This window comes from Caloenas nicobarica, chromosome 4 (genome assembly GCF_036013445.1).
Source record: "Caloenas nicobarica isolate bCalNic1 chromosome 4, bCalNic1.hap1, whole genome shotgun sequence".
Lineage (NCBI taxonomy): Eukaryota > Metazoa > Chordata > Aves > Columbiformes > Columbidae > Caloenas > Caloenas nicobarica.
The window spans coordinates 6,916,433-6,936,828 of NC_088248.1; the positions used below are offsets into that span (position 1 = coordinate 6,916,433).

Genomic DNA, 20,396 nt, shown 5'->3' on the forward strand with positions numbered 1-20,396 from the left:
CAAAAAATTGTGTCTGTTCAAAGTGGAACGGAATCAGGTTGTGAACAGATGTAATGTTTCTGACCTCATAAAAGCGACAATATTTCAAGACGAGTAAAACTATAAACCAAAGAAAATGACATTTGCAGTTAGTTCCATTACCGCCAACAATGCAGACAGACTGGGTAGGAGTGGTGTGGCCAAGTGGTTACAGCAATGGATGAAGTTTGGGTATAATCCCAGCTGAGACAACCACTACACTACCTCAAGAAAGCCATCTGACCTCCTTATGCCTCAATCAACCAGCTGGAAAACTGGATAAAAAGCAGGACTGGGTTGAAAACCAGATGTGCAGATAAATTGGGTCTTCCTGGGTAAATAAATTACAAAATACCCTATGCAGAACATAAAGAGTTTGATGCAGGTGGGAATGGTTTATTTAGCACTTTATTATGTGTTTGATTAAAAAATGGCACTAGGGACCAAGACTGTAAACACTGCCAATTTACTTGGAAATGCATTCACATTATCCGAATGAAATGAACTGGAAGGGAATGCAACAAGCAGAGAATACAAGACAAAAGAATGAATTTTATAGGCAGAGTCCTGAGGAAGTCTCTAGCTCACGCACAGAGGTATTTCACACAGGATATCTTCAACAAGTTCATATTGCTCATCTGAGGAAACTCAAGAAGTCCTTTCATTCCTCCTTTAAAGTTCTAAGATGCAAGCATGACTTTAAAAGCAACAGAAACGATGTCACATTTTTATGAAGGTCTCAACTTGTAATGCATGATAAAAAAGTCCATAAAACAATGGATGAAGACACAGATAAAGAACAACTTCATATACAGAGCAGATTGCACACAAAGATTTTTAATAGACAGGTGATTTTTCAGATCATTATCACTCTGACTGATTTAAGTGTATCTGCTCCTCATAAAGCAAAAAGTTTAAACATCTCACCTTGAATTCCTTTAAGACATGCAGTATTCGTCCCATAAATTGGGGGAGCAAATGAACAGTCCTTTGGAAAAGCAAGCACACCTTATAAAGCACTGTCTCAATGAAACCTCTAGTGCCATCTGGTTTACGCACAAAAGACAAAAGGCACATGCACATTCCCAGATTTTGATCTTGCCACTGTTCAACTTCTCAGGTATAATACTGATACATTGCATTGGACCAAAAAGTGCAATGAAATAAACAAAACTTAAATCATCACATGTAAAGATTAGGTGAAGTAGCCTTCATTTAAAACCAGATCACAGAATCCGCATTCTTATCACAGACTATATGTTCTGAGATAACTAACACAACAGAACTAGATGCACAGGTGTCAAGAAGAGAACATGAATTAACAGGATGAAAACCAAGACAATGACCCCAAAATATAGAATAAAGAATTTAACTTCAATAGCATTAGATACATGTACCAAACATCACATTGCCAACTTTTCATTAAAGGAAACAACACATCTCACATTCTACTGTCCATCTCCAAAAGGAGCGAACTGGTAAAATGTAGGCGCAGAATTAAGATCAATTGAAGTCAGGTCTCCAAGTAGCAGTATTACCAGAGCCTTAAACCACACAATCATTGAAGGAAAAGTGACTTCTAAAGATGCGTGATGAATGGTCACACAGTAGGTAGTGCCTATTTTCTTACTTTCCACTGTGTTAAAGTAAAATATGTCTCTGAAAAACAATTGCTTTTTGCATGCTGAAATGCCAGCTGGCAACTACAGATCAGTGTCTGGCTCAGAGCCCATGCTTTGGAAGACACTTAAATCCCTAAGAAATCTAAAAGTGACTTTTGTAGCAAGCAAACTTTGCTTGCTTCCCAAATCCTGCTCTGTCACAATTCTTACATACTAACAATCTTTTCGGGCTTAAACACGTAATTTTACAGGTTTGAACAGAAAATAGATGACAGAAAGAAGAATAGACCTAGCAAAGATCAGTCTCCATTATCTCAGTTCAGAGAGTCAAAGGTAAACTAAATCATAGGTTTGGATTCTTCACCATAACCTTTGTCAGGAAAATAAAACCAACAACTTAATATCATGGCCTCCATTAGAAAAGGTAGATGCCCAATTCAGAATGACACATAAATAATAATAAAAAAGAAGATACCAGGTCCACACATTCACGAGGCTGACTTCACAAAAGAATAGTTCTACTACTACAAGGAGGGGGTAGGAAGGATTACAAAAGCTCATGGTTACAGCTACATAGGTAAGATTTTTCTCTCACAGATAAAATATTCTGAAGTAATCACATCTAAGTGATCAAACTGTACTAACCTGGCATTTTAAAACCCACAAAATTACAGTTACGATACAATGGCAAGAGTTGGCAACACTGACTTGGCAGTAAAAAATTACAGAAAGATAATACTGTGCATTTCAAAGTCCATGTGATTGCTGTAACTCACTAGTGACGGCACATCCATTCAGCATATGTGGCGGTATAAAAGGTGGTTACAGACTTGGGAAAGTGGGTATCAAGCACCAAAAAAAGGTGCTTCACGAAACATTTTCATTATCCCTCAGCCAGCTACTCTTCACCTAGCTCATCGCGGCATCGCACCGCTGAGAAATTTTGTTGATGCACTCGACAGATTCAGGATTTTTGCAATGTAGGGAAGTTGAATTAGTTGAGAAAAATCTGTTTCCTTTTCCTACAATAAAACTCTGAGGAACATAACAGCAAAGATGAAGTATACTTGTTGTTTTGCTATCACTTTTACACCAGGAAAGCTATGATTCAGTTAACACACGCTAGCCAACTTCCAGACAAGCAGAAGGCTGTGGATATCTGGAATCCCTTCATATCTGAGAGCACAGCTGTTGTAAGAGTCAAATCCTTGCAATCTCCCTTCAAACCAATGATCAAAAGGTGAAGTTCTCCTTCATCTGTATGCTTCACACATGCTGTGAAGACATTGTTTCCAATAGCTGAAGTCGGCATGTTAGACTGTCAAATCCAGGTATCAGTCAATGCACCCTCTACACAAAAATGTATTTTGAGCTGGAGATCTGTACCCAGAATTCACTTACAAGAACATAATCTGGCGTATTATTCTTTTCTACCAGAACATATGTTTTGAGACTAACTTAAAACGATTACTTCAATTAGACTAAATTTACAGAACACGATACTTCCACATTTTTCCCTCAAAAAGTATATTAATGATATAGGAAAAAAAACCCACCACATTTTAAAAAATAAGCTTACATTACATTATGTATTCTCAATTACATAATGTAATATAAGTTTGGTTTTTGTTTTAAAGTATAATTTTTAAGTATAAGTGATGACCTTATGTCAATTATGGAAACACTATATTGACCTCAAGCATGTTTAAAGAACATAAGAACATAATAAAGAACATAATAAAATCATTTTTATAATCATCACCATCATTCACTATAAAGGTCTTAGAAACTATGATTTCCATTCTCCCTGTTTATAGTCAGGTGATATCTTTAATGATTGCTGAATCCACACTGAGAAACAAAAATGTACAGGCATTAATTTCTACTTGAACCAACAGAGGTATCAGAAATAATAGTAATTAACCAAAACTGCCCATCCTGTGTTGTTAGTCCACTCAATGAACCTCTGAAAGTTAATCAAAGCTTTCAATACTATACTTAAAATAAACAGTACCATCTGCTTGTTCAGCAGCAATTCTGTAAAGTCAGCAAGTCTCTACTACTTCCATAAGTCACCCAAAATTACTTCTTTTCAAAGGTTTGCTGACAGGATACTGCTGATTAATTTCATCACTGCTTTTCTGCCTCCTCCCGTTAAGAAAACAGGGAATATCGCACAGAGTTCGCTAGTATGGTCTTTGCCAGGAAAAAAAGCGAAGCGGGGTGGGAGGATATTATCAGAACTGCTTTATTCTGCTACAGTTAACTCAGTGCAGCTTCCCTCTATACACCAAGGCCAGAAGGAAAACATTTCCTTAATCAAAGGCACAGCCACGTACACATGAAAGAATGTATCAATGGGCCACCTTAGACGGTACATTTGAAGCACTGTCCTAATAAAACAAATGTTCATGTGCTTTAGGTACGTTATTTTCGGATAGCAAAGCAGCCCCTTTTTGCCCTGAAGTGCTATGCCATTGAGGCTTTGCTCAACAGGATGGCAGAGGATTCTTCTCCTGCCACCACTGGCTTTAACCAGACAGAACTCAAGCCTCATAAGCTGTAACACTATATCCACTTTATAAAATAACCGTGGTTTTAGTAAGGCTGAAGATTCTTCGCTACAAAGATGAGCATCCCAGCAAGATTCCGTCAGAAGCAAACACCAAGACAGCAACATTTTGAAGTTTTCATTCTGATGAGGACTGGGTCATAATCGACATTTGCTCTTAGGAGCAACTCTGCAACAGTGTCATTACAAGACTAAAAGTCTTGTCACACTTTCAACTGTGAGCAGAGGAATCATTACATTTTGAGATATCACTACTAAGAGGAAGCTTTCTAAGAAGTTTTTGCTTGGAGTGACATTATTCACAAGAAGAAAAAGTTAAAGATATCTCATTTGGAAACAATGCTGTTGGTTGAGTCTTTCAGCAGGGGCTTTCACTTCTATATTATATAGTCCTTGATTTAGAGCAAATGTATGCATTGAAATAAACGAATTGGGGAATATCCACAGAATTCCAAGTCTGCTTTAAGCATTCTCTTAAAAAAAAAAAAAAAAAAAAAATCAATATTTTCCTTAAGCCAATAGTTCGCACATTAGTTTCTCTGCTTATAAGAATATGTATTTGTGCAGCATACATAGAGCACTGTAACAGTGGTTTACAGTGCTAAACATTTTTTTCTCCATTTAAAAAAACCCCAGTATGTTATTACTTTTGTAAATGCCACTCTGGCAAAACAGCTGAAGTTGGCTTATACCAGTTGTTTATCATCTTTGATAAAATTACAAGAGCAGAAGAAAAATGACATTCCAGAAATCAATAGAAAATTAAATCAAAATAACGTTGTCTGCTCAGGATTTGACGGAAATTTTGTGCAGAAAGGCACCGAATGGTAACGATAGCCCAAGTATAGGAAAGAAACACGTCTCCAATGCTCATCTCATTTTTCATTGTCATCATATTAAGTCTGCAGATCTCTGAAGACCAAAGCGTCTGGAGAGTTAAAACAATAATTAAAAAAAAACAACCTTGAACCCAAGGCCTAGATTTCCTTTACTGAGTTTTAAACCTGAATGACTGCTTCTGGAGACTACAAATTATTACTGATAGCAGAGAGGAAAGAATTCACATGTCTGCTTTTATATTTTATCATAAACTTGCAAACTTCAGGTATGTCTGGAAGCCAAATATAAATTAATCACAGAGCAAGCAGGTACTGCATAATCCAGTGTCTTCCTTATCTTTGAACCTCTCTCAGCTTGGATAGATGTGCCACTCTTCACTATGCTGGAAGAGAATAAAATAGATGAGCTTCTGGAAATCCCGCCTTCATACTCAGGCAACCAAAGCGAGGGGCTCCCAACCATTAAAATACTGCCTGAATGCAGAGATTATGTATTATGAATTACTGTGGAATGTGATTAAGAAAGAAAATGTTAGTAATAATGGGATTCTCAACATCACACCTTCTGCTTCTGAATAAACCCAAGATTTTTTTTCCCTTTGTTTGAGAAGTAAAAAAAAAAAAAAAAGGTCCAAAAATCACACTCCAGTACAGGAGAAGTTAAAAGAATTCTCAAAGCACTCAGAGCATGAAAAGCCAGAGCTCCTCTTCTTCAAAGACTTAAAAGCCAGAGAACTGAGCTCCCCTAAGAATTTAGCTTCTCTGAGCAGAATGGTCTTCTTGCACACACATAATTTAGTGCAAAAAGCAGCCAAGGAATATTTCCTTCAGAGATTAAAGATGATCTTGTGACTATCGCTCAAGAATCCTCAGGCGAGGAGAAGGAAGCCTGCATTGAAAATAGGAATTATCTTTCTGTTAAAAAAACCAAACACACACATATGAAAAGGTTTTCTAGGGTAGCTAACGGTCAAGAAAATAACACAAGTGTTCAGAATTTTAAGAATATGCATGAGGGCTATTAATGTTATACCATCTCACTACAGTGGCTCAGAACACAAAAGTGAGAAACCTCACAGGTGCTCTGTTTAAAACTAAAGAATGTGTAGAGATTACTGAGGACATACAGAGAAAAATATTTTTTTTTTCCTCAAAAGTACAAGCAAACACAAAAATTCATCCAAGAACCAACTATCCTCATCTTCTTACAGCATCTTACCTCTAATTCTATGAATATAAAGTAAAGCAAGAACTATATCCCACAACTTGTAGCTTCCCTTGTTTCACTCTGCACTGAAACAGTAAGCATTCCATCTTTGGAAAAATAATGATATCTGTCAGGAATTCTGAGAAACTAAGATGAAAAGGGTAGAGACTTGACTCTACTTACAGGTTACATTGATAATCAGCAAAGGGGATACATAAGCTGCTTATGTAGGACCAGCTCACAGCTTTTCTGCAGCTTATGCAAAACTGAGTTTTATTTAAGTTAAATAAATGAGAACAGCAACCTAGAGTTTTGTGTTCGCAACAGAGAGATCAAAGCAACTTTAGGAGTTCTACATTAAGACCTAAGTTCAGATCAGAGCGTACCTTTAAAGCATGCCCTCCCGATCAGTTCCTCCTACCATGCTTGATTCAGAGTGGTTTCAGAGCACACAAACTGGATCCCTTTTATATGAACCAGAACGCAGGATCCAGAACCAGCCTATTGCCTTTGGGCTGCTAATGGGCATTTGGTTCAGAGCAGACTGGAGCTATATGGACTTGGCACCCTTAAAAGATGTATGGCACACTTTGCTTTACACATCTGTTCCTGCTGGATCACATTACTTGCTAATACAGGCATAGCCTGAGAAAGGTCCCTTCTCTTAGTACAGGTCATCCAAGGTTTTTTTTACCTCATCCTGTCCTGAGGTAACCTGTGCTCCTGGTTTCCATAAAGATACTCTAGCACTGTGGGCCAAGGGGAGCACAGCCAGCCTAGAGACTGTCCCTGTGACCAAGCCAGCTGCCCACCTCAGCCAGCACTCCCTGCAGGAGCTCCTTCCTACCTGCGGGAGCTCCCTCCTACCTGCAGCACCAGGAGGGCACAAGTAGGGGCAGAAGTCTGAGCTGCAGCTGTCCACAGCTTCTCCCACCAGGGAAAACACGTGGTTGGCCTCTCAGGGCAGAGGACTCTTGCCCTACTGCAACTGAGGGCCAGGTATTGAGCAGACACTGTAAGATCATAGGGGTGCTTTCTCCCATTTAAGGTTACAAGGGACAACTGCATATTTTACTTTATGTTAAGGAAGACTTGTATCTATGGCATGAGAATAGAGTTTTGCTTAACGTTAGCCATGCTTACTTTCTTCTTCCCACTGCAACAGAAGTGATGGGTCCCTAACTTCATTATACAAGTACACGAATTCTCTCATTCTTCCTGTGGTACCCCACGTGAATTAGAAAAATCTCATGAAGAATTTGATAAATGAAATCTTTCAAAAGAAAAGCTGAAAATAAAGTGCAGCTATTAATGCAGTTCACATTACTGCAGCTGTGTGGCAGTACAAACTGAACTGACAGATCTGGAAATCCTGACTAGCTAACAGTAAGTAATGCTGTCCTTGCAGCCAGACAGGATTGACTTTTTGTTATTCATTTCTCCAGTTCTGTGAAGCACTGCCAGTTATTTAAAAAAAAAAAAGGACCACAGCAGTCCTGTTGGCTACTTCTTGATAGAGTCGCTGCAGATTTAAGACTAGAAGATAATTCACTTTAAAAAAAAAAATAAATTACATTAAAAAAAAAGGAAAGTCATTTCAAAGAAACAAATATAACCACTATATCCACTAAGTACAGATATTAGTAGGAACGACAACTGAACGTGCTTTCTTTTTTATGAGTTACCAGCAGGAAAAGCACCTAGAACTTCGTAAAACCACACAAAAGCAATCTCTCTACAAATTTCTCAGCCTTTGAGAAAAAGACTGCACTTTAGGCATCTCTGCATCAGAGGATTAAGCATTAGCAACAAGCCACAATCCTAATTAACACTCTGACCTCTCCCGCATTTTATAAAGGTGCAACAGAATTTTTAAAGCTATGAACAAAAATTGCAACAGTGCACAGTTCTTCTCCTAAAACCAGGCATTTCCTGTAAATCAGTAGACTTTGCAACAGTGTTGTTTTAACAAACAAAAAATTCTAAATATCTAAGGTTAAAAGCCATACTTAGGTACACTTTAGTAGTTGGCTCAAAAAATCTGGATCCCTGTATCAACAGTACAGATGCTATTCAAAAGTGAAACAGAACAGAAAGTTCCAAGAGAAGAACAGTCTGCAAGTGCAGGTGATCAAAGGGACTTTGCAACTAGGCCAATAAGCAATGGTGCTGTTAGGAATTTCATAGCTAACAACCAGTATTCCAAAAGGAATTAGAAGCCCATCGCTTTGATCTATATCCCAGTATGTGTCATCACAACAAGCAGGAAACACCTATCAAGAGAGGTAACAATAAACTTAAGTGTAGCCAACGCAGATGCCTGTAACTATAAATTAGGAATGTATTAATCAGCATATAATTAATACCAAGCTTCCCTGAAAGTGATATGACAGATGTGATCACCAAAGGGGCAAATAGAGATGGATATAGTTGCATGTAGGAGAAAACCACACAACAAAAGTTGCCAGACAAAAGCACAAGGAGAGGCAGACTGTAAACATGCAGGACATACTCCCAAATACACAGGGAGGATAACTGGCAAAACATAAACCAAAAGAAGCCCTGCTGGGTGTACAAGAGACCACCCCTTGTGGGGGCTGCAGAGTGGTGATAACATAAAAATATCAGGCATTAGATAACAGTAGAAGAAAGGTCAGTCCACACCAGTTCTTACTTCACTTACTAAGCTCTCAAGCCTGATTACAGCTACCACTGTTAACTGTACAGCACCAGCTCCATGGTATTGTATACTCAGAGCTAATTTACAATATGTGTTAAAGACTAACAATTTTGTGTATGCAGTGGAGATTAATAATGTGCATGAGTTTACCTTTAGCAAGGTCTGTGCTGTTAATGAATGAAATTAACAGTTTTAAACCTTACAACTAGCCTGATCTGCCAGCCTTCTAAACACTCCTATCACAGCAGTCTCCAATTCCCTGGTATCTACCTAGCTGTAAACCCATGCATAAATGCATATATTGAATCCCAATCCAAGTTCCTTCTGTCAGCACATGTATCTGGCCATCTGAAGGTCCTTTTGGTTCAGGAGTCCAGCAACTTAATCACCTTAGTGCTGTCCTCATGACATGGTGCCCACAAAATTGCAGGGTGGGGAAAAAGATGCTATACAATGTTTCCTGTAACATTATGTTCTGTAAATCTATAATTTCAAGGTTGGCACAACACTGATGTAGGGACAGTATGGGACTAATGCAGCTTCTAGGTAGGAAAGCAGTTGGCTTGGAGTGAAGGCACAAGTCTGGGTCTGTGTGCACTGTAAAATAAGGAGCTTGAGCCCAAGGAGAGAACATCCATATGTACAGAAGAAATTATCTCAAACCACAATGACGTTAGAGATGTTTGCAAGCATATCAATGCATCTAAATAGACTGGCCGTCTGATCCCTAATTAATGACAAGAGCCCCCCTTAAGACATTGCTCAGTAGTTCCAAATGGAAGAACGTGCTCTTTAAAAATACAATCTGTTTTTAGAAGTACACACTGTATAGCAAGTTTAATGAGTGTTAGCTCTGACTTTTTTCCTTCCTAAAAGCAGGATGAAGTGCCAAACACTGTATTAAGTTAGAATAACCATCTACTAACCACATCTTGTTCTTGCAAATCTACAGACAATTTTATTCTAAACACAACTATAATAAATCAACATTAAGATTAATGATGTGGCTTAAATCCAGTTAGATTTGCACAGTACAAATTTGACATTTGGTTTTTCAGCCATTAGCTCATTAGTAGTAGTTTGCTTATTTATGCAGAATGGAATTTTAACACTGATCCTTACACAGCTCTGTGTAGAAATCTCTCAGCAGAATGAAGCCACCCTCCTGCTGAGGATTGCGTCTGGTCTGTTCGAGAGAACCTCAACATCCTGTTTCACAAGATACTGAAAATGCAAAACTCTCCGCTGCTTTTGTTCCCAATTAACTTAGCATAACTCATCTTCCGCTCAAGATCCTTAATACTGCTTTTAGCACGGAAATCTGCATGAAGTGTCTACAAGCAACTACAGAAGAAGCACAGTAGAGCAAAAGGTTGAAACATAATTACACACTTTTTCCATATCTACAGACTTTATGTTGTATAAAGCTATCATATCTACTTTTTAATAGCACGATGCAGAGACTATTATCATCTCAAAGAGTAGGATTCCTCCGCTTTCTTTTTTCCTGGAAGAGAGGAAGATAAGAAACAATGTGCACTCACTGTTATGTTTCACATGTAAGGGAGACGTGGACATGTGTTCCAAGCTGTCTTTGTGCTGCCATCATACAGTGCAGCCAACTTATACAAGCAAAGAATTTGGTTCTGTACCTAGAAAGGTCACTCACACATGAAGAGCAATAATGTTCACCTTGACTACCTCATGAAAGCTATATCCCTTTTCCATTCCAAACAATTGTCTTCTCATTGTGAGGGGAAAGGCAGTCACAGGAGACAACCTATGCTAAAAGGAATGCTGTAGGAAGATTTGAAGTCAGACTACAAATTACTTATGGAAATAAATACTCCTACATGAAGAAAAGCATCATTGAATGATATATAAACAAGTCTGGACTAATGGCTGATCTTTCATCATAGCTTTGGAAGTAAAGCATTGGCAAGAAACTAAGGCAAAACTACAGACTCTAAAAGCCCAAACTATAGACTCTCACACACACTTAGGAAAAAAAAATAATTCTAAGTTTGTTTATTAACACTACTTCATTTTACTGCCTCGTCATTTATGCTTGCTAAATGCAGCCTCATTATGACATATGGATTTCTCATGTGAAATTCCAACACAGACTTGATTCAAAGCAGAATACACTCAGCCCTTGAAGTCGCTCAATATGCAGCTCTTTGAGTCAAATCATGTAAAACCTTCAGCCTTTTGATGACTTGCACCTGTCTTACAATATTTTTGAAGAATCCCTGGCTACTCAATAATTGCTCTTTTCCCCCCATCTAATAATCTCTTCTGTACCGTAGTTGCACTTCAAGTTTGCCAGAAGCACATTAACAGCAAGGATGGCATAAAGAAATCTAATCCAATCAGTAAGCAGACAACTCTTTAATACAGGCAAATAAAATGCACTCATCTGAATCAGTCAGATCATGTTTTCTCCAAACTAGTAAACAGCTGCACAGTCTGCTTCCCATCAAATGTTCCATGTATAACAAACTATACCTTGTATCTCTGATGGTTCACTGGGAATTTTGCAAAACCATGACTTTCAAAACATATGACAACTGTATTTTATTGAGGAAAGGAATAGGCTTAGACTGCCCAAGCCACAAATTGAAGACCAATCCAGAAACTCTACTGTAGGTGCCAAATGTCTGCTGAATGTCAGTATTTGCTGGCATTTTTATTATTATGAATACAAGTGCAGACCAACTTCTTCAAAGAAGAAACACACTTCAAGCGTGACACAAAAGGAAAAGCTCACAACTCCTACCCTAACAACACAGGAGCAGAGAAAATAACTCCTTTAACGCTGTCTGGAAAAGGTATCCCAAAGGAATAGTTGTAAATGTGTTTAAAAGATGGAGAACCTTAAAAACAAATTCACATCTTACATTCTGGTCTGTGGTATCAACCGTGCTAAAATAAATAGCAACTTCAAAAATCTAGTAAAATTCTGACTGCCGCAAACATGAAAACTACCCTAAGTCAGACTACTGAAGAACAAAACTTCTACCACCATAATGTTGTGTGACTTATTTTCAATTCATTCATAAGAAAAAAAATCCTTGCATGTGCAAGAAGACACAAGGAAGCCAGCCAGACTGAGACACATTTTCAAATCTCTGAACAGCAGTAAACTATTATGAGCTTAAATCAGGTATTTAGTATTTTTGTTTGACTATGTACATACATTCCTATCCCTTTAAAAATTTAACTGATTCCTGTACATTCTTCAGGGAGCTGATTTTACACTAATGTGACTGTTATAAAATAAAATTAAGTGCATACTTTCTCTGACTCATAGTAACAACAAAGAGGACAACAAAGCGGGAATAATCAAAGAGGAAATAATGGCCCAGACTACAATCTCTCACAGAGAGGACAATGGAGGAGACTGGTCTGGCAAAAACAAGAGGACATCAATGCCTAAAATTCTTGTTCTATCCTATCCTAAAACTCTTATCCATAGTTGCAGCCTGAGTTCCCCGTGACACACAACTCCACAAGAGCTCCCCTGCTCTTACTGTGATGCCCTGTGGAAGCGCAGTAAAGAAAACTGGAATTAATGTCACTCTTAGAAGCATTAATTGAAGTTATGATGTCTACATATCTATCCCCTGAATAAAACACAGAAAACACTAAAGAGCTATACCAAATTCCATTTCTGCATCTGTTTACCTATAGTGAGAATTGCAAAGAGCCAACTCCTTTCATCCATTTGAGAGTTCTTGAAATTTACCTGACGGATCTCTAACAGAAGCACGTGCTCCTTCTAGGATCCCAAATATGCATCATTCAAAGGAGAAGACAATCTGGCCATAAATTACCAAACACTTATTTGCATCACTGTTTGAAAGGGAAGTTGAACATGTTAACTTTGAGGACAACGACAAACCACCTTTGTAATTCCTAGAAACTGCTGTCATAGTATTGTTAGGCAATGAATGAGTTATTGAATATACCATAAATTCAAGTTCTAGAAAAATTCTGGTGGCATACTCAGTAAAACAACTTACTGCACTGTGACAGAGCAGATAAGGTAAATGGTTAAAACTGTTATTTCCAGTATTCAGCCCCTATGTGCGATCAATTCATTAGAATTCAAAAACTTGGTGAAATGCTCAGGTTAATTGAACAAAGAACTCGGCTACGTTTCTTTTTTCAATATAATTCATACATTAAGAAATGTATGCTACACTTGATGCATGACTTCAGGAAAGATTAACTGCAAATAAGTACCAAACAGCTGTATGGCCTGCCTTCCAGTATGTATGCAAAGATGGACAGGCCATAATGTAATGTCTTGAATTTCAGCACTAACATAATAGAAGATTTCCTGCTGATTTTACATCAGCTTGTGGTACAGGTGCAAAGGACTTAGGTTACTGGCAAGTATAAGGAAAATTAATCTAAAAACCAGAAGGGCAGCTTCTCACATTCCATAAACAGTTTATAAAATTAATTGCAATAGCATATACATCAACTCCGGATGTGTAACCAGCTATGCTATCATTGACCAATACAACAGAATACATGGAAAAAGCCAAATACTTCCCTCCAAAGGTAATTGATATAGACAGATCATGTAACCAATAACTGGGAACTGATCCATCCAAATTATTTCTAGAAATCTGTGGGTCTCAAATAAGAACCAAAAATGTCTGTTTTCATTTAAAACAATAGAATTAAAGGGAAAATGTCGCTCTTGCAAGAAACTTCATTTGAAGTGAACATAATTTATCTTTTAGCTACTACTGCAAAAGCTGTAATTTACAGTAGAAAAACCACTAATGTCTCTTAAAGCTACGAATGTACACACAGGCTGTATTTTAGCCCTATACCTCAGGTGTTACAGCTTCCTGAAGAAATCCCAATTGGCTCATTAAAAGAAAGATCAGATAGTAGAACAACTTAATTCTCTCAATCCAAGAAGAAAAAATAAAGCCAGGCTTTATGCATCTACTCTCCACAGAGCCACAGCCCAAATATAATAGCTGAGGTAACTGTTACAAAGTAACTTCTCTCAGCATGTCAAAAAAACAAAGTTTCACACCTTAGCAAACTATCTAAAAGGGTCTCAAAAATATTTCTGGATGCCACAAAACACAGGCTAGCATAGACAGGCATAACAGATGCACATACAGACCACAAAAGATATTTGAGAAAGTTTTGTTTATAGAATTATGACAGAGAAATATAAATTTTCTTCCCCTCAGAAAAGGACAACTTGCCCCTTGCAATTGTAAGGCTGCAGGATTAAATTGCAACTGAAGTTGTCAGAAAGTCTAAGTAAGTATACTGTATGAAGCAATTCAAAGCAAATTAAAATAGCTACATGCACACTTTTTCAGAAACAGTCAAGAGGCACCAGACGGCCTGGGCTGCTTCTCATCTGACACCGAGATACATATGTTCAAAGAACAGTGTCGGAACTGAATGAAAAAGGAAAGAAAAGAGCTTCTGATGCTTTAACTATTTCTGGAACTTTGCACAATAGGAACCTGGTGCAAATCTGTGAAGGGCTTTAATATACATATCACACAGGAGAAGCCCTTTACACCTAAATACCTCTCTCTATCTTAAGAAAAAATGGAAGCCATATTTGCCTAACATTCCTCAAGCTATAGTCCTCTGCAACACATAGTCATACAAGCTTAAATTCACAGAAAGCTAACACACAGGCACAGGGCATTTTGCATTTAGATTTATCGCTGCCAGACAACACAGCTAGCATCCTATTCAGGAGCTGCGAAGCTCAAAAGGCTACAGATCCAGTATTACTCCCTTTATACAAATCCAATTTGGGATGAGTCACGGGCAGTCTATCTGGATAGTATCTTATCAAACACAACCCACCTGAGATGCCTAATGTTAACCTCTGTTAACCAGGAAGACACATAAAAAATTGTCCATTGTTTTATTGAGTAATCATCATCTCTGTGCTTGGATGAATATCAAGAGAGACAAAATCTAATGCTTGCTATAAAATTTTCAAAAACTAGAATGGAGAGACTTCAGATATCTAAATATGTTTTATATTTATGTATTTGCATGTTCTGGAAAAAAGCAGTTAGCCTACAATCCCTTGCTATCCCAAATGAAAATAATGTTTATCTTTTTACACTCTTCACATCTTATGTGTTACATATTCTTTAGGACAAGAAACCACTTCTTTACTCCAAAGGTAATTGTGATAGACTTAAAAATTACAGTTAATGCTTTTTAGTAACAATGATGGGGATTTTGTTAATTTGCTTCTTCAAAGATACAGCTCAACTATTCCATACATCCTAATATGAAAGCAAATATTCTTGACATCCAGCCTTTGGACTTGGTTTTGACCAAAGCCTTGCTGAAGGGACTATACTAACCCAAATTCAAATCACTTGCACCCTGGCATATGTATCTGACATCCTGTCCACTTTCTAGTTAATAAATTAATACATTTCCACACATGAAAAACAAAAACCAAATCCTGTCCTATTTAGTAAAGGTTGTATTTCATCATCTGGTACCCATACAATCTTCAAATTAATTCTTAAGAAGACACTTATCCTGTCATAGGTCTGATTTTATTTTTAAGAAGATAACCCAAAACTACTGTTACAAGACAAACAGGATTTTATGAGTTACAACATATTTCAGTTGTAAGCAAGTTCCCCATAACCCTTCTAGCTTTTAGAATCATGCAGCAATAAATACTCGCCTTTCAGGCTCGTGTTTATCTGATAAAAAATGTCTTCAGGTTAAACTTAAACAGAATAAAATTTATATAAACCAGTGCAAGTTTAAAAAAGGTCTGGGACTTTGCCACAGATGATATGTGAAATTATGGTGAGTGGATGTAGGTTTAGCTTGACACCTTACCTGACTGGCTTTCTTTCTCGTAGCACATCTTCCAGACTCTTTTCACAGTGTTCAGCTGCCACAACCAGTCTCTCTAATTGAAAAAAACCAAAAAAACCCAACAAAACCACAAACGTGTAAGAGGACCGGAATGAGGCAATGGCAATAAAGACTTCTCAGTCTACATATTTGGCAAATGTTGTTTTGACATATTATGTATGGAAAATTACACAGAATTAAATGTTAAAGATGTACAACTTCTGGATATCACACCATTTTAATTTATAAGATACAGCAGATTATCTTTTCCTGTTTCCACATGCAAAGAACTGTCAATCCATCCAGTAACCTCCTATAAATGTTGAACCTCTCAGGTAATGTCAGTCAGATTTGACTTAACAGTAGGGGTATCAAAGAAGATAAGCATCCACAAATTTGCAGAAATATGTAGCTGGGATGAGTACTCAAAGTAACACCAGCTTTGAGAAAAGGGACTCAAAGTGAGAACAGAAGTTTCACTCCTGAGGGGCCAACTGGCACATTACTAGCTCTACTACCTGTTACCCAGCAAAAAGCAATAGGACTTGCAGGGGTCCAACATGTTCTGAAGATTGATGGGCTGGCTCTGAACACAGAGGAAAAGACAAAACACTTGTTGCACTGAAGACACCGATTATGCAATAGGAAAAGACAACGTTACGTGGGGGTGTGAAATAACTCCTAAAGAAGCCAGGCTTTGCTACTTCCACTACTAGTAGAACAGCTAGCAGTGAATGTTCAGATTCAAAACCAAATCAAACTCATCTATTTCAAACATACTTTAACTGTCAAAGTAAGATAAAGGTGGAAAATACTTTGAGGAACACAAGTCATCACACTAAAGCTGGAATGCTTGTTACTCAACTCTCTGTTTCTCCTCTTTGAAATCAAAGGATGACTTAAGCTTTCTTTGAAAGAAAAAATTCTGGGATTGCCTTCTATAATACTAGCAAAGATTTACACATAGTTTGATTTTACAAAAAAAAAATCAGTTTGAATGTTTTTCTACTACTTATATATTCCTCTTTTGAGGGTTTTTGGAGGTAATGCATATATCTATTTTTTTTGTTTTGTTTTCCTAGTCTGCTTTCATATTTCTCTGTAAGGGTAGAAAGTGACATTTGCAAGAAACATAACATTAAATCACTATGCATAGGATTGACAAGTGAAAAACTCCGTCAGTATCAGAATGATAAAATTTGCCACATTATTTGAAAATTATTAACTGCTATACTAACAACCAGAAACAGAACAGTCTCCTGACTACATGGTTAGACATTTTATTTGCCATCCTTCAAGTTACTTCAATTATCAAGAGATATTTTCTCCTTCATGTTTATACACACTCATAAACCTTCATGTCATTATCAAAAAGGCCATGTTTTCCTATTTAACCATATATTTTATGTAATAAATGTTATGTTAGCTACTGCTTCTTAAGCTTTCATCCCAAACTGTATTGCAAAAAAATCCCAGTTTCTATTTCAAGAGGTACTAGCAAAACCAAGATGAAAATGAATAAGGTTTCTAGATCTCCTGACTGCAGAAAATGAAAAATTTACAAGTTTGAGAGCAAATGAAAACATACAAAGAACCTGCTCCATGGAATACTTCAGCATTTGGAGTGAGCAACACCCTCGTTTTCTAAAAATCTGAAACATCCTATCATATTGCATTCTAAACGGGAAAAAAATTACTTGTTCTACTGTAGATATTCAAACAAATACATACAATGGACTTTTACATGTGAACATTGCTGACTTAAAAGTTAAAGCTGGCAACCACTTAAATTGTCACAGATGTTGCAGCTTTCTTGCGTAAATTAAATGCTGTAGTCCTGTTGAGCTTGCAACAGAATAAGATCATCTGGAACAGGAAAAAAAACAACTGAAGCCTTATCTGAGCTAACAATAAGTGTGAGAACAGTTACTAAAAAAAATTTCGTATCTGTACCAGAATAAAGTAGTTGTTAGTGGGAGAGATCTTAAAGAGCTACAATAAAAACAAATGATAAGGAAAGCCTGCAGCCAAGACACAAGATGACTGAGACAACGAGAACAACTGCAAATCAAGTACAAGAAACCTAAACATCACGTGAAATGTTCACAAAATTAGAACATGGGTGTAGGAGCTCAGCGTCAAAAATACATGTATTTCAACGTCCCCCACAAAGACACGGCACAGTAATCAAGTATGAGAATTTTGCAGCAAGGTATAAAAAGAAGAAAGTTCTTAACTTTCATCAGCATATCACAAAAGAGGACAGATAACTGACCTCTGCCTTGACTCTGCAGAGAAAAAACAAAAGCACCAGTACTTCCAGTCACAGCAAAGGCATACAGCCATTTTGAGACTGAAAACAGCCACCTTCTGGTGCTATAAAGACAATATTCTGATCGGTCACCTTTAGATATATTGTCACAAAAATATAACTGTAACCATACATAAAATTTCCTTTTTAAACACATACTCACCATGTTTACCTCGGGTAATGTCAATGTACTGGCAAAGCCTGGGGTGGGTGATTGTTTTAAGGATTTGAAATCTCCCCAAAATTTTGATGGAGTTGGGTGTCAGAGGAAGGCCGTTACTTCCACAGACATCATGTGGCAGAGCTGAGGCGAAAAAGGTGGAGGCACCCATCTCAGTGTCTTTTAAAGGAAACATCTTCTTCACGCAATCTTAAGCCCTTCAGAGCAATTAGTGTTCCTTAAAATGAAAACACAGAGTAAAAATTTATCTGCAAAAGATATAGATTCCTGTGACTCAGCTTACTAGGTGCTTACTAAATAATGCAATTAAAATGTTTTTTTTTTTCTCTGTTATGGGGAAAAGGGACGTTTTTGGGTAATGAACACAATAATAATACAGTGCTGCTGCATGATAAACACTACACCTCAAGATTAAAATATAGTGATAGTTTTAAACACAGATTTAAAAATTAAATAAAACTATTTTTAGGAGCAAGTAAGGACTTTAATACAGGCAATATTCCGATGACTACTGCAATACAGTAGTTTATTTATCAAAAAAACAGTAAAGGCACCAAACAGAAAAAACTGCTTCTAAAATACCACCTTGTATCAGCAGACCACAAATCCAGATTTAGTGACAATCCATACACATACTTGTATATCAGGTTACGTATACAAACAGATAAAAAGGCCAATCTTATTTGCTTTTAAGTGAGCTCTGGTCCAGAAGTTGTGATGGTGAAGTAGATAGCACTTCCACTTAACATGGGACAAGAGGCCGCAGAACAATAAAAGCTTCATTAATGAGCCTATGCAGAAAAGCACCATCCAGCTCACTTCAGAGACATTATGGCACAGAGTCCGGCGGCATCTGCACATACAATCAACAGAAATAGTCCACTGATGCGGAAAGCACACGCAACTCTCTTGTCAGCCACAGAATCGCAACTATAAGCTCTTAAGAGCAGAAACAGATATGCAGTTGCTCCAGGAAAACAGGAAGAACCCTCAGGATTTCAAGCCCATAAAAGAAATAATACAAAAAGATTAAAGTATAAAACCAACATAATTCTTTCAAACAAGATGTGATAATTTTTTAACACCTTAGAGGCTTCATGAAACAAAAACAAAGTAGAACAAGATTATGCAGAGCACTAAGGAAGCTGAGTGCTACTTTTTAATCATTCTTTCAGCAAACATTGACCTGCTGCTCTCATTCTTGTGTTTGTTTGGGTTTTTTGTTTGTTTGTTTGGGTTGTTTGTTGTTGTTTTTCCCTTGAAAAAACACAGACATGAGATACGTACATTTAAATTCTAATATACATCATCATATTCAATTTGAATGCATAGCATTGAGGAATCAAACTTAAAAAGGGAGAAAATAAATACAAAACAGCACTGAGCGTTAGAGTTTTTATAGTAGTATTTTTGCATTGAAACCCTTATTTGTAAAGATACAATGCTTTCACATCTCTTGGATATTTAGTATTTTTTGAAGTGATTTATTTTAGGATGCCAACAATGCAATATACAGTTAAAATATTCCATTGGAAAGACATAAACTGGACTGAGTGCAAACACAAGGATTTATTGGCATGCAGTGAGTTCCAATTGGAAAGCTTTAACGGTGTATTTATAACATGACCCACATTCCTGTAAAAAATATCAAGTCTGCCAAATGAACTACCTGGCCTCAGAAAGAAAATATTAACCCTAAAGAAAAGGGTCTTCAGTTAGAGAATAAATTATAGTCTTGCTTGGCACAATGGTCCTCTAATAATTGCTCTACCAAAAAAAAAAAAGTTAATACAATCAGAGTTGAGAGGAAGGAGAGTAAAGTTATGCCAAACAGCAAGATGCATTATGTCTCTAACAAGTTAAATATGTAGTGTACAATATATTTACTCAGATGATGAATGTTTTCATTTTTACTGCAGAAAAAATATCTGGAAGATAATGCTTCTCTTATACATTGTATCTGCATTCAGCTGACATTTAGATAGGAATTTTAATAAAAAGAATTGTTAAATATCATCAATTCAATAATCACTTCAAGAGATTAAACTTTTCTTGTACTCTAAATCACTTGG

At 37.0% G+C, this 20,396-nt stretch overlaps 1 protein-coding gene across 3 annotated transcripts in view; it reads right to left on the reverse strand.

Moving 5' to 3' along the window:
• TBCK (TBC1 domain containing kinase) overlaps positions 1 to 20,396 on the reverse strand; it is a 101,241-nt gene that overhangs the window by 77,113 nt on the left and 3,732 nt on the right. For all 3 annotated transcript variants that reach the window (XM_065633550.1, XM_065633551.1, XM_065633552.1), the window contains exons 3-4: positions 18,307 to 18,541; positions 15,815 to 15,887 (exon numbers count right to left, since the gene is read on the reverse strand). In XM_065633550.1, the coding sequence (XP_065489622.1) occupies positions 15,815 to 15,887; positions 18,307 to 18,499 (266 nt within the window). In that variant the 5' untranslated portion in view covers positions 18,500 to 18,541. The remainder of the gene's footprint in view (positions 1 to 15,814; positions 15,888 to 18,306; positions 18,542 to 20,396) is intronic.